Source organism: Cynocephalus volans, chromosome 1, assembly GCF_027409185.1.
Source record: "Cynocephalus volans isolate mCynVol1 chromosome 1, mCynVol1.pri, whole genome shotgun sequence".
NCBI lineage: Eukaryota > Metazoa > Chordata > Mammalia > Dermoptera > Cynocephalidae > Cynocephalus > Cynocephalus volans.
In genome coordinates, this window is record NC_084460.1 from 145,418,365 (window position 1) to 145,434,376 (window position 16,012).

At 37.9% G+C, this 16,012-nt stretch overlaps 1 protein-coding gene across 1 annotated transcript in view; it reads left to right on the forward strand.

Moving 5' to 3' along the window:
- Nucleotides 1-16,012, forward strand: part of GABRR3 (gamma-aminobutyric acid type A receptor subunit rho3) — a 47,823-nt gene that overhangs the window by 11,797 nt on the left and 20,014 nt on the right. The window contains exons 3-6 of the mRNA XM_063075832.1: nt 4,729-4,796; nt 8,905-9,128; nt 13,849-13,931; nt 14,993-15,133. Coding sequence (XP_062931902.1) covers nt 4,729-4,796; nt 8,905-9,128; nt 13,849-13,931; nt 14,993-15,133 — 516 coding nt within the window. The remainder of the gene's footprint in view (nt 1-4,728; nt 4,797-8,904; nt 9,129-13,848; nt 13,932-14,992; nt 15,134-16,012) is intronic.

Consider the following 16,012-nt stretch of genomic DNA (forward strand, 5'->3'; position numbering starts at 1 on the left):
GATTAGTGACTCAAACTCTAGCGAGCATCAGTACCACCCGGGGGGGGGGGGGGGTCTTAACACACAGATTACGGGGTCCCACCACCAGAGTTTCTGACTCACTAGATCTGGGTGGGCCAACAATTTCCATTTCTAATAAATTCCTGATGCTGCTGATCTGAGATCACATTGTGAGAACCACCGCATTAGATTATCAGCATCAGATTAAATCTTGGTGAGCTTATTTTTTTGTTGTTTTGTTTTTCGGAGTGCTTCTCACAGTTATTGAATCCTAACTTAAGATTTTAGAAGTCTTGAAATTACACATGTTAGAAATGGGTCCTCTTCCCCCACCTTTTTTTTTTTTTACCGAGACTATTTCTTTATCTTTTTTCTTTACTTCACTGCCTCTCATATGTACGTCCTTACAACTCTCCTAAACATGCTTGAGCCCTTAACTACCATCCTCAATAGAATCTTCCCCCAATCAAATTTTCCCAAAGTTTAAATAATATACTGTATAACTACCAAGCAGATATTTTGTACCTCGGTCTCTATAATTCCATAAATGAGTTTGTCAAGATTTCATAGTAATCTTCGGAAGATAAACTTGCCCGGCAGTGGGTCTTTTCAGTCACTAGGGGGCGCGAGTCACACGGCAATGGCTCGAAACCGGCATTTGACGCAGTTGGAAGCTCAACATGATGTATTCCTTTCAACACCAATTCAAAAAGCTGCCCTAATTCCTGTCAAGTTAGGTTCCTCAGTTAAATTAATCCCTATCCTAGCGGAAAGAGTTTTTATATGGATTATTTCAGGCCGTTGAAAGCCAGAAAGATTGAGAGAAAAATGACTGTCCTTGAATGTGGACCTTGAAACAAGCAGGCTAGAGAGACCTTGTCACTCAAAGTGGCCCAAGGACCAGCAGCCGAATCACCTGGGAGTGAGTTAGAAATGCAGCTCAGGCCCCACCCAGGCTCTCTGAATAAAAATCTGCATTTTTATCAAGAGCCCCAGGTGATTCACGTACACATTACAGTGTGAGAAACGCCGCTGTAGAGACTACAAACCGACCCTCGTTTTTTCTCCATCCCCTACATCATTCCCATACCCCAGGAAAACAGAAAATTGACCTTAAATTTCCACTTTGCTTGAGGTGTTAGAGATACATGTTGTCTTTTTAAGTAAAAATACATTTTTTAAAAAATTTGTGTTTTTTTCTTGAGGCTTCTTTGTTGGGCTATTAAAAATGCAATTGAAATGTGCTCCTGAGTGGCATGTGGCCAGTCATCCCACAATTAAGATATTTTTCTGACAGTCATAGACTGGGGCTAAATAGTGTCCAAATGGCTTGTGTGTTTAGTCAGTTCTGGTAGAGAAATTCATAAATTCAGTCAGAAGCGTCAGGGTGGTAGCTCTGTGAAATATAGTCCTTAGCCTTCTCTTGCCTGTCTTGGTTAGAACAGCTACTTACCAGCGACCCATTTCTCTGCTCTCACAGCTGCCCTCCTTGGGGAAATCAGACTGCAGGGTATACAAGACAAGCTTTAATTTATCTTCCCTTTCTTTCTACTTGTCCACAACACAAACACATGAACATACTTCTTTCCTCTTGAGCTAAATGTAACTTCAGCACTTCTCTTGCCTTAATGTGTTTTTCTAATTAGCTTTAGCATTAAAACCAGCTGCTACTGCAGTGTTTTTTACTTTTATAAAGCATTAGAAGATTAATTGACTCATTATGTGGAAACAGGAGGATATAAATTTAGGGGCGCTTTTTGTTTAACTTGGGTTATAAATTGCAGCTCATTTTCTTTATTTATGTTTTTCCTACCCTTTACATCTCCCATAATTAAGGGCTTTTTTGTTTTAATCTTACAGATGATAATTTCTTTGTTTCTTCCAAGTGAAATCAATTCAGCATGTAGATGGTGGCCACTGAGTCAAGACAAAAACTAAAGTTATAAAAGCTGCTTGTCTAGCCTTTGCTTGTCAAACACAGGACTTACCCTGGGATTCAGAAGGAACTGGCTATATTTCTAGTATTATCTAGCCTTGGGTTTCAGGCAAGTGGTACAGCTTTCTGAGTATGAGTTCCTTCATCTGTCAAGTAGAGCTAAAATCTATTCTACCTAGCTAACAAGGTTGTTGTAATGATAACATGAAATAATATGTTATCTAATGTATTTTAATGCACTGTATTAATAAGATATATAACTTTCATTTGGCCCTCATTATTTCAGCCTGCATAAAAACTAGATTGATGTTATATTTTTATGAACATAAAAAGGATTATAAACGTATGAACTGTATCTAGTTAGTGATCCCAGGAAATCAACGCCATAATCAAAGGTTAATATTTATTTAATTTTTACTGTATTTTAAAGGCTTTAAATGCAGAATTAATAAAAGTATTTATAAAATGATTATGCTGTTATTTATTACTAATACACTAGACAATGAATAATTGTGTTGTTAGACATTCGAATGTGGTCAGGCTAAGGACTTGCATCAGCATCTATGATCTACTCACAAGTCATGAGATTCTAAATCCAAGTTGGTCCCTGGTTTTATCGGGAAATAATAGTGGCTTGCATTCCTAAGGGGCACATTTGCATTTTTGCTTAATTACAATAGCAATAACATTTATTTTGTGCCATTTATAGAGCACCAATTAAGTTCAATAACTGTATTATTTCTAGTCTCACATGAGTCTCTAAGGTGAATATTACTACTGAGATTTTATAAATGAGGAAACTAAGCTTAGAGAAATTACTTACCCAAGATCACATAATTGTGATGCAGCTGGGTGCAAACTCTATAGTCTATGTAATTCTAATGCTAGAACTTTATCCAGGACATTCTGCCACCCCTCCAAGAACTTTTCAAATGCTTTGTTCCCTTGGAGTAATGGAATTAATGCGAAGATTTTCTCACCATGAAATGACAGGTAAAGCCATGGCCAACATATTTTCATGAATTTTTATGTCGATAACTCTAATTCAAGGAAAAAGGCCAAAATACGCTGGCTGGTTAGCTCAGCTGGTCAGAGTGTGGTGTTGATAACACCAAGGTCCAGGGTTTGATCCCTGTACCAGCCAGCTGCCAAGAAAAACAAACTGACAAAAAAGCACCATAGCTGAAACCTATGAAACCCCTATGAAGGAATAATACCAAACTGTTCCCAAGTTAATGCTTAATCATAATTATCATTAAACAATGTTGTTTATAGAATTGTCATTTTTAGTGTTACAGGATATAATTGATCCAATATGGCAGGAAGAAGTGAATGGTTAAGATGCATGTAAGGTATTCCTTAAGCCTGAAGCGGGAATATATTTGAGTGATAGGCCTAGTGCCCAGCTAGCTGAAACCCTTCTGAGTAAGAAATGATACTGAAGATATGGACTCATGGAACAAACAAGGGAGTCTGATGTTGATAAAGTGAGGGTAACATCAGCCATTAATGGGGGAGTCACAAAAGAGAGACAGGAACTTGCAAGACATATTTTGTTTTATGCTGTATTGTGCAATTAAAAGGCTGTTGAATTATATGCACACACATCACATGTAGCAAATCCAGGCATTACTAAGCCTCAGCAGAAAGCTTTCCAGGCCTGACCCCTCTAAATCCCAGAATTTCGACTAAAACAACAGCTGGGATCCATCTAGGTAGGATTCATATCTTTTCATCAACAGTTGAAAGCATTTTTTAACTTAGGACTATATAAGCAATAAGGTTTCATTGAGAATGGCTCATTATGAAAACAAAACATATGAAGAAGACACAAGTAGATATATAAATTATTTTAACATACATATGCATCAAACTTCATATGCAAAACTAAATGATGAAGTTATTAACATCGATTTCCCCTTACACAGGAAGTGGTGAAATCCTTTGTTAGGGGTAACTAAGAAATGTCAGTTTTAGTCTAGTTTGGATTCTCTTGTGTGGTCATTCAGGTTTGTTGAGTCCATGAACATAAATCTGGGAGATCCAACTGCAAAAAAGTCTCAGCAGTTCTCTGAAATTGGTTCAATTCTGATTTTCAGTATATTCTCATCAAATGCATTTCTAAGGATGTCTGCTTCTTCCCAAATGCAGCCGACAGTTGCGGATGATCTGCGAAGGGACCCTTCTGAATCTGTGATGTCCGTGTCTAGCACTGTACGATCATCTGTGTTCCTCTAGCCACCCCCGAGTGAGAGAAGGCTGATTTTTTGGCAGGAGAGAAAAGGTTCCAACACTGCCAGAGTCAAGGACTCTATAATACTCCCTGACTATCAGATATGACCATTACGATGTAGAACATATAATTAAGACATGTTTTCAAAACACTATTCCTTTTCAGATCACTACTAGCTAAAAAATATATATATAATATAATAACTTTTAAAATAATAAATATATAATTAATATATAATGATATTAATTAATTATTAATATACAATGTATTATATGTTAAGTAATATATAATAATAACGAAAAAAACTAGAGATACCATTTCTATACCGTGAAAGAAAACCATTGAGATGTTCCCAAGCAAGTGAGTAATGATCATTGGAATATTTACACATGTGCCTTTATTGTTGTAATTGAATGTATAATAACTGATGCAATAGATAATGGAGAAATGTGTAGTTTCAAACAACTTGAAAAATAATTCATTTGCAATATGTGAACATTGATCTGTCTCTCTGGTTTGAATGCATTTCTCAGAATATTACCCATTCTTCTTTCTGAAGGGTCCCCAGTGCCAGTAGGTGTAGATGTTCACATTGAAAGCATTGACAGCATTTCAGAGGTTAATATGGTAAGTTTTTCCATGGGATATTGGTCTTTTTCTAAAATGATAGAAACTCAACAATGTCAAAATCACTGTTACATTAATAAGTCATTTTAACTGTGTATGTTATTTCTTTTTCCCTGTTTTGTTTGATAATAGCATTGTGGTTACTTTACTCTCTTTTATCCACTACTTTCTTTCCTTAATTACAATTCTCATTCCTTCCCTCCTCTTCTCTTTTCCTTGTAATGGTTTTGCAGTGATGGGGCACCATAGAGCACTATGATATATTTAGCTATGTAGTGTGAGCTGGGGACGATTGCATAGGAAGGATGATCATAACGTATGTGCAATATGAAATCACGACCATGAGTTCTACCCACAGAATGGTGGACAATTGACAGCTGCTTCCAAGTGTTTCAATTTTTATCAGCGTTGTTCATCTGTAAAAAACAAGTATCAGAGGACAAAGGATTATTTTTAAATTCGTAGGACTAAAATTTAGTTAAGAAAATTTTGTCTATTCCATTATATTTTCTAGAAATCTAGAAGAGACTGCCATTCTTTTATTTTGCAATGAAACATCTGTATTTTCATGAGTATTATTCACAAACCATTGACCTTAAAACTTGAAACTGATGACTTGTTTCTATCTTGAGCCTTCCTTTTAGCCTTTTTCTGTCTTCTATGCCATTTTCCGTGCCTTGCTTTTTCCCTTAACCAGGTTTTACCATTTTGGCTATTTTTATGTTTTAATACCCTCTACCATAACTTTTCCTTTTTATTTTCTCAATTCCCAATTTACAATCACCTTCCTTGTCTACATTATTACCAAAGCCACTTTTCACTGAAGTAATTTTCAGGGTTTTTCAGGATTTTACTGTAAGAAAGAACAGTTAATACCGTGGCTAACTTACATGCACAAGCCCCTGCACATTCGCTTTCAGATGTCCTGTATCTCCTTTTTCCCTACTCCTCTTATGTTAATTTTCTAATAGAGAGTTTTGTTACCCTCTTTCAGATTATTTTTCTATGGCAAACAGAGAGTGCCTTTATTGTTTCAAATTTTCAGTGTCCGCTTCTGGTTCTTACCCAATTGCTTTATGTGCTTACATTTGAGTCACTCTGCTCGTATCGTTTCATTCCACTCAGTTGTGCTGTCTTTCCATCATCCCCTCTAGATGCATTTCTCTTGTTTCCTGTCAACACTACACCACGTGCAAGCGTTAATGACCAGGGCCCCAACAGGTACCCACTCGTAAGATGAAGCTTATGAATCAGGTTTGGTTTGGGTTTTGATTTCAATTTTGGATTTGGTTTCAATTTTACTTTTGTTCTCCCCCTCCCCCACCCAAAGCATTAAACAATTTAATTTTTGAATGTTTTTAGATGGGGCCTGGGCCCTCCAGTTTGCCCTGCTTCTCTCTATATTCAGCCTGCTTCTTTCATTGAAATTACTCATCTGGTCCTTGGGGTCATGTAAGATTGTGACCTTTAGCCAGATGCTTTTTGTCCTTCATTTTCTACTTCAAGTATGACAGACCGGTTTTTTATTTTGTTTTGTTTTGTTTTTAACAAAACCAAGGAGTATCTCATCCATGAAAAAGAAAAAGTTAAATTTCTTTCTTTTCAAACTCTATTTTCCATCTGAAAAGATTTAGTCTGTTGTTTATCCAATTTACTCATTTAATGGACATTTTCACATACATTGATCCTGCACTTCATTCCTTTTCTGAAATCTTTTACGTGTGTGTTCTTAAGAAATTTTCAAAAGTTGCTCTTAGATACTTTTTGGAATAAAAGTATTTTTTATACAAAAATTATATAGCATATAGAGAGATTTTCATAGAATTAACTTGAGAAATTTAGATTCTATATATTATTTTTGTAATACGCACATACCACAATTAGAGATAAAAATGTTTTTTAAAAATGAGAGAGAAAAAAAGAAAAAGGAACTAAGCAGGGATCTCTTAAGGGAGCAGGACCCAGAAAACATAAATTACTAACATTGAATAATCTTTTTGCATGTATACTTAATTAATATTTTTATTTACAGTGATTCCTCCAAATCATTAACTGCATGAAAAGTTCAGAACACCTAAAAATTCCAGCAGGGTCTAACCAAAATCTTCTATGATGCATTACACCTTGTTTTAGTCCATAAACTAACTCTTCACTTAACAATCCTTATAGTCCTTATCATTATCTAACTCAACATTTATTTCAGTTCAATATGAGCCTTAAATTAAACTGCCTTCATTTTGCCATCCTACTCTCAAAGGAAATAGCACTAATAGGACCCACTATTCAAAAAGGCCTCATTTGGAATATTTTGGCCCTTTCCTACTAAAAGGCAGCACTTACTGCTACTTCCTCGAGCCTGTTGTGTTCCAGGGAAAAGCTCTTGTTTCCTTTTCCTGGCATTATATCTAAGTCATCTCTGAACAACCCAGTCTGAATCTAAAATTCTCATTGTCTCTGTCTTGCAGCCCTCAAAACTGGACATCATCTTTCTCCCCTGAGTAAGGTTATCCTTGCAGCTCAGTATCAGATAAAACTGGACTGGGTTCACCATGCACAATGTGAAAATGCTTTCTAATTATCAGTGACCCTTCCCCGCACTCAGTGTTGGCTTTTATTGCTTCTCATTTATCATCTTCCCCCTCTCTTGTCCCATCCTGAATTCACTTTCAATCCTGCTCCCATGATAGTGCCAGCGAGGGGTGAGGTAGATGTGTTGCTGACATACACCAAGGTCTGTTTGACTTCTCACACTCAGTGTTTGCCTGGTGACCTTCAGATCAGACTGAGCATCTAATTCTAAATATGTGCTTATTAAGGCAATCCTTGCAGTGATCCACACAATTCCCTGTAGTGTTTTGTTAATGAATGAATCATTCTATTTATTTGTCCTCACCCTGATCCAAAATTACACATGGCTAATGCTTCCAGATTAACCCAGAGCAATAATACAATGCACCTCTATTCTGAACCTAGGAAAAACAAACCGGTTCATAATTAACTGGTGACTTATTTGTGCTTTACTAAGACATATCCTTTGTTTGTATAATAAATGCTAAAGTTCTAATATATGGATCAGTCCAACAAAATTTTGATTTTTGTGAGGAAATAAAAAATAAAAAGGGAAACAATTGTGAAGTGAAACACATTGTCTTTGTACACACACAATGACTTGGATGACAGAGAGTCTCTGTTCAAGCAACCAAAATATTAAATGTAACTTCTAAGAGCCAAAAAAAACCCCCTCAAATTCCTGACTAACAAACATTATTTTGCTAATATAATGGGAATATAGTTTTTCCCTCTCATCTTTGTTTCCTTACAACTGGGATGTACATTAACAATTCAAATCCCCGGGCAATACTGAATTGGAATCTCTGGAAACTAGCTTCTGGGGAATGTGCCATTTCAACAAACTTCGCAGGTGATTCTTTTGCACACTCAAATTTGAGAACGACTATTTCTTGAAATTTTTTCTGTTTCTCAAGCTGATGAAGATAGCTGTCTCTATCTCAGATCTCTGGCAAGTTGCTTTCCTTGGATAGCTGTAATAAATGCTGTATCCAGGTTTTTGCGTCCCTGTAGCTTATTCAATTTGGAGAAACTTCTTTAACAAAAATAATACCAAATTATGAATACAAAATCAATTTTAAAATTAAATATTTATTTAGAATAAGAGAAGAAAGCACAATAAACTAACAGATAATAAAATAGTAGAGTTTTAAGTTCCTTTCTTCTGAGATCTCTTTAAGTGATTTACCAGAATGCTTACATAGAAATGCTGTCTTCACTTCCCTAACTTGAAAACTCTATAACTCCCAGAAACTTCAACACTTACCCGAGTCCATAAGGAGAAGCTCCAACCATAAGCTTATTGGCTTCATCCTAAATCTACCTGAAAATTCAATACGAGGATACTTCAAAAAGTCCGTGGAAAAAGTAGAATTAAAAGACAATACAAGTCTTTCTATGCACTTTTCGAAGCCCTCTCCTATAAGCCATTCACCTACAAGCCATTCACACCCATGGCAAACAAGACTACTAGTATGAAAGTGTTCATCCTGAGCCATAATCCTATGGTTTTGATTGGTCTCTTTTTCTCTCTACGTAGGACTTTACAATGACTTTTTATCTCAGGCATTACTGGAAAGATGAGAGGCTCTCCTTTCCTAGCACAACAAACAAAAGCATGACGTTTGATCACAGACTGATCAAAAAGATTTGGATGCCTGATATCTTTTTTGTCCATTCTAAGAGATCCTTCATCCATGATACAACCATGGAGAACATCATGCTGCGAGTACACCCCGATGGAAACGTCCTCCTCAGTGTCAGGTAAGGAGCCCATATCACCTTTGGCTTCCTTGGACTGCAGCCATGTCCACCAAAGTTGGTGGGGGTCTCACGTCAGAGTAAACTCACAACATTGCTGTCTGTTTAATGATGCCAGAGATAGGCCACAGACAAAAGATGTGATTTTCCCTGGTTCTAACATCCAGATTTTAAAGAACAGTTTCCTATTCTTACTATACCCACCCTGGGTATATGTTGGTTGCATAAATAGATTGGAGATGAGTGTGGAAATTCTTAAGAGCCTAGCACGCAATTTTATAGGTATGCAAACCTGCTTTTTCCTTCTCACCAGTTCCACCCAACTCCTGCACCTCACCAAGCAGTTTTGGAATCTTAGATTAGCTAAATAATTTTCTTAACTATCTACTTCATTTTTTCATGGGAAGGCATAATCATCATCCCAATCGCCACTAATTTACTCACTTTCTTTTTCTTTTTTTAAAATTTAAAATATTTGTTCTAACACTATGCTGTAATGGCCTTCCATCTTTAATATCCCATATTTTCTTTTAGCCAAATGAATCCTGTGCATACTGAGTGGCTTGTCATAGATAATTCTAAAAATGTTTGGTAAATCTAAGCAAGTCAGTTTTTAAAGTCCTAGAAATCTCAGAAAGATTCTACAGTAGGCTGAAAAAAAATGACCTCCCAAAAGTTATCCATGTGTTCATCCCTGGAACCTGTGAAGGTTACCTTATACGGCAAAAAAGATTCTTGAGAATGTGATTAAGTATCTTGAGATGGAGAGATTATCCTGGATTATCTGGTTGGAATTTAAATGCAGTCAGAAATATCCTTATAACAGAAAGGCAGAGGAAAATTGGATATACACAGAAGAGGAGAAGGCAATGTGACCATAAGCCAAGGAATGCCGGCAGCCACCAGAAGCTGTAAGATGAATGCATTTTCCCCGAGAGCCTCTGAGGGAGCAGAGCCTTGATTTCAGCCCAGTGGTAATGATTTCAGACTTCTGGCCTCCAGCACTGTGAGAGAATAAATTTCTGTTGTTTTAAACCACTAAATTTGTGGTAATTTGTTACAGCAGCAATAGGAAATGAATACAGATTCTTTTTGTTCATTAAAAATACCTCTCTCGAAACACAGTACTATGTGTTGAATTTGAAATGCAGCAGCTAGATCTCTAATATGCAGGACTGGTCATGTAGATTTGGATAATCACCTTGGGAAAATATGTGACATTTACCTTACTCACTATAGCTAAACATGTGCACACATGTAATCTGTATAATTTGCATGAAAGCAAGTTCATTCCCCTGTTCCCCCAAAAGTAAACTTGTTTGGTAGTGTTTTCACCTTACTTTGTCAAAATGAAAACATGTTTTTAGATAATGTGATAAATACTTTTATTTAAAACTCATTTTGAACATGCTGTTTTTGAGAAATTTTAAAAAGTAGGAAAACATGTTTTTACCTGAAAAGCATGGAGTGTAAGGAGGATGTGTGCATTTGAAAGCAAGCTTGGGGAGCAGTAATAAGGATCTATGCTATGATGCCTGGCTCCTAAAACCCCCTCAGCCCTTGGTAAAGTTTTTCCATTATCGCCTGCCCAGTCATCCCATCTCTGAACATATTGAGCACCAAACTAATCTCTCTGTGTCTCTCATGGAGAATCACATATTCTGCAGCTACTGAGATGCTAACTGTGAAGCAGTTTTAATGTTCTTTTCAGGCCAGAAAAAGAAAATCTTGTTAGTTGCGTTCACTGATATACTCGTGATTCAAAGGCGGCTGTGACTCAAAGGCAGTGAGAGGCTGATCATTTCCCATAAAGTAGTGTGTCCCTAATGCCATTTATCCTCCTTCTTATTTTACTTCCTCAACTTATTGAATAAAACTAAATGTGAATGTAACACTAAAATAAATACTTTACTCACTTCAGTACAAGGGAGCTGTTGCCAGCCATTTCCTAAAAGCTGTCAGTGTTTTTAAAAATGCAATAAAAGGAAAGTGCTGTTTTCAATAGGACTTGTTTTTTGTACATTTTTTTTTAACTTCTCAGTATATATTGTATTCGATTTTCATGACCCTTTACCCGTTCCTCTTCCCCCCTCCCTCTCTCCCCTCCCCCCCCCACATCATATCTGTTCACTTGTCTTAAAAAGTTCAAGGAATTGTTGTGATTGTTGTGTCTTCAGGTGTAACACAGGACTCATAACTAGAGAGATAAGCCTCGTTAGGAATCAGAAGCAGAACAGCAATACCTGGCCTGTATTAGTCCATTTGTGTTGGTTATAACAAAATGGAACTGGGTAATTTGTACAAAAAGAAAATTTGTTGCTTACAGTTTCTGAGGCTGGAGAGTCCAAAGTCCAGCAAACACATCTGATGAAAGTCTTGGTGGTGACAGTACTGCAGGGGTCTCACACGGCAGAAAATGGTGGCGCAGAAAGAGACTAACCTCCCATGTGCTCTTCTTTTAAAGCCCTCAGAACCACCACCATTATGAATCCACTCACTAAGCATGATCCTACAATCTAATCACCTCTTCAAGGCCCCACCCATCAATTACCATAATAGCATTTCCAACCCTTAACAGTAACAGTGGGAATTAAGCTTCAAATATATGGAATTTGGGAGACACAATTCAATCAATCCACAGCATAGCCAAATAATTCACTGTTTTAAATTTATTTTGGTAAAGGGATATCCAGCAAAGTATTAACTCAGTGGATTTTCTTTAGCCTGCACATTCCAAAGAAAGATTTGGGCCTTGCTGAGCTCCTGGGAGGTAACCTCTAATCCCTTGGAACATCCTGCCTGAGAAGAGTGTCTATATTTACATGGGGGCCTTGGGCCATGGCAGAGAGTCTGTACTAACAGTGTGGTTTAAGGTGGGGGACTTGAGCCATGTGGTATCAGATTGACCTCTGGACGGGCTGGAGACTAAGGTCAGCTACATGGGTGGTCATCCATGACTATGTGGTCAACTGTCAATTAAAACTTTGGACACCAGTCTTGGTTGAGCCTCCCTAATTGGCAACACTACATGAGTGTTGTCATGCATCATTGATGAGAGAATGAAGCATTACTCCACTAGAAGAGGACAACTGGAAATTTGCTCCTGGTGTCTCCTGGCCCCTGCCCTAGGCTCCTTTTCCATTGTTGATTTTGATCTGTATCTTTTTATTGCAATAGAGGTAACTGTTAGTCTAACAGGTTTGCTGAGTTCCATGAGTCCTTCTAGCAAATCATTGACCCTGAGTATGGTCTTGAAGATTCCTGAATGCAAGAAGACTCAAAATTGTTGTCAGCACAGCTCTTCCAGCTGACAGCAGAGCCAGTCCAAGCCCAGAGCCAGATCACCTAGTTCCAGGCTTGGTTCTGACACCACCTAGTCACCCAGCCTCCTTGGATGTTAATTTCTTCTTGTGTACTATGAAAGGGGTGGACTGAAAGACCTCAGAGGTCTTTTCCAGCTTTAAAGTATAGATACTCCTCAACTTACAATGGGGTACAGGGTTGCATCCCAATAAACCTATCATAATTCGAGATTATTTTAAGCCAAAAAGTCATTTAATACACCTAACCTACCAAACATCATAGCTTAGCCTAGCCTACCTTAAACATGATCAGAACACTTACATTAGCCTACAGTTAGGTAAAAATCATCCAACACAAAACCTATTTTATAATAAAGCATTGAATATCTCATGTGATTTATCAAATAGTGTACTGAAAGTGAAAATCAGAATGGTTGTATGGTACTTGAAGTACAATTTCTACCAAATATGTATTGCTTTTGCACCATCATAAAGTAAAAAATACCCAAGTTGGACGATCTTGAGTCAGGGACTGTCTGTACTAGGAATATGCCAAAATGAATATGTTTTGTGACTCAATGTCATCCAGACACTTCCCAGACTTGGTGGTTTGCTGCATGACTGTTGACAGTAGAATCCAGCCCACCGAAGATAAAATGGTTCTAGTCCTCTGATTAGCTCAGGGGCACAATGGGTAGGAGCATCTGTTGCCTTTGTTTTTTACAGGCTTGCTCAGGGGCCTTTTATGAACCTTTGATCTACTATTGTGGTACCAAAGTTTCTACTCTGAGGAAAGATCAGAGTACAGCAGCTTCTGCCTGAAGCCAGGGAAAATCTAGGAGGATATAAAATTTGAAAAGCAATCTTCATCAATTTGCCAGATTTTTGACTTAATAGCACCTGAATTATGCATTGTGCACACAGATCTATAACCCAAAATGCTCCAGGCTTTTCCCTCACTTCTGGAAAGAGAATTTCCTCAGGTAAATTTGCTTTGTGATGGAAACCATTACCTATAGGTTTTTATTTCCACTATCCCAGCCCTTTATTACTAGAGTCTGAGTTTGGATCTTCCAAAAACCAGAAAATATTTAGTTCTATTTAAAAGTCTTCTCCCTTTGAAGTGTGTTTTTCTGAAGACATCAGAGCCAGAAAAATACAGAGGGGTCTAACCAGGAGATGGTGAGATCAGAAGCAATTATGAGAACTGGAATTCACTCATTAACTCTGTCTAAGCAAATCATCCACTGTCCTGGGTTTGCTTTCTTGTGGATTATTTGTACAGAAGATAGTAATGCCTGTTTTGCATTATTCTTGAAAGGCATGCAAAACAGGCAAACAATAAGAACTTCAGTGTTGCATGTGTATTTGGCCATATGGTTAAATGATCTGTGGTTTTCTTTTTCTCATTCTTTTTATAGGATAACAGTTTCAGCCATGTGCTTCATGGATTTCAGCAAGTTTCCTCTTGACACTCAAAGTTGTTCTCTTGAACTGGAAAGCTGTAAGTCTTACTTGCCAATGGAGTGAGTACACATCATCCGAACACATCATCACATACTTGCATATAAATAAGCGTGCTCTTAACAAGCATTCTTAAATCTTGATATGTCCATCCAAAGTAGTTGTGGGTTTTTTTTGATATTTTTGTTTTTTTGTTTTTTGGGTTTTTTTACTAAGGATGATGGTAGTTTGTCTTTGAAATAAGAAGATTCAGAAGAAAAAGTGCTTTAATAATTGCATATTCTTCAGTTTCCACAATGGCTATAAAGGAACAGTTCCCTAAAAAGGTGCATTCTTTCTAATGTTATTATACAGGCTGACACAGACTTTTCACATTTGGAAAGTTCTGGAATTCGTGTTCCTGAATGAGTCACAATCCTCCATTAAGTATACTTGGATTTCCCAGAAAAACCCAGCTCTAGATACAGACCCCCTAATCAAAGCCCTGTCAAAATCTCCCTGTCAATCACTTTGACCCATCTGCTATTTTTGATATGACAGCTTAAAAGGTGACTGCAATTTTCCATAATGAGTCTAAAATGCTGGGAATCTCAAAGGATGTCTACTGCACAGATGCTCCTCCCCAAATCCATTAGAAACTTTCTATACCACTATTTGATTTCAGCAGAAAATTCTTTACAAGCTGGGCGCATTTTGAAATTCTGTCCAAGAGAACTACAGAACTAAGGAGAGCTAATGGTGGCGTCAGGCCTGTGACTGTGGAGCAGTGTTATGGCATCACTCTGAGGCCTGGCTTCATATTTCAAGAGAATGCACTCAGATATGGGAACAGTTCTTTGGAAAGTTCTGATTCATCACGTGAGCACAAGAAAAGACTCCACACTCTATCAGTCATCAGGATCTAATTTGGGGGGATTTTTTTTCTTTTCTTTTTGAAGGTGTGGGTGTGATCAGTCTATTGGCAAACATTTTTCAGCACTGAATATGGCCATGTCCTTGGACTCAGCACTGGGACACAGAGCTCTACAAAAAATGATTATAGACCTCATGCAGCTTATGAAAGCTAATTCCAACTACAAGAATATTATTTTCTTGTTTTAGATGCCTACAACGAGGAGGATCTAATTCTATATTGGAAACACGGAAACAAGTCCTTAAACACTGAAGAACATATATCCCTCTCTCAGTTCTTTGTTGAAGACTTCAGTGCATCCAGTGGATTAGCTTTCTATAGCAGCACAGGTACAGCATTTTATTTACATGGCTGATTCATCACCATTTATTAAACATCTACCGTTTGCAAAGCACCACAACATGTGAAGAGACCTGAATCCAAACAAGTGTCCCATTTGTCCAATAACATCCTCCCTCTCCTACAGGAAGCCACCTCCACCATTCTAATATATCATTTCTCTCCTCCTCATGCAGCCACCTCTAACTAGATGCCTGGCTTTCCCTCTTGGCCCCTCCAGTCTGCTGTTAATACAGCAGACAGAGTGATCTTTTGAAACATAAAAATCAAACTCTTCCCTGCTCAAAACCCTCTAGTGTTTTTCCATTACACTTATAACAAAATTCATGCTTCTCAATGTGATCTGTCTCCTGCCTAATGCTCTGACCTCACCCACTACCCCTGCTCTCTGCACCACGTCCTACTCTCTCCCTACCGGCCTTCTCGCTTGAACATCTCGTTTCAGCTGTGGTCCTCCGCTTTGGCCTTCTCCTCCCTGTGCCTGGAATGCTTTTCCTTCATCTTCTTATGGCCAGCTCCCTTGGTTCATTCAGAGCTTTGATCAAAAAAGGGCTTTCCTAACCATGCTGTCTAAAATAGGCCTTCTCCCTCACCATTCCTTATCCTATTTGTCTATATAGCACTTGCTGTTGCTTTGTGTTGCTTCGCCCCCCCATGGATTTGTCACCCCACTTCCCCTGGGTGACGGAGATGCAAAGGATTACTCAAAGCCCATCTCTTCTGAGCAGTGAGAAGCCCCGAAGTGGTTAACTTCCCTGGGACCCTCCAGCGGGAGGCAAACCTTCCTTGGGAAATTAACCCTGAATTTGGGTTCTCTTCCTGGATTTATTTTCCAGCGGGAGGCAACCCTTCCTTGGGAAATTAACCCT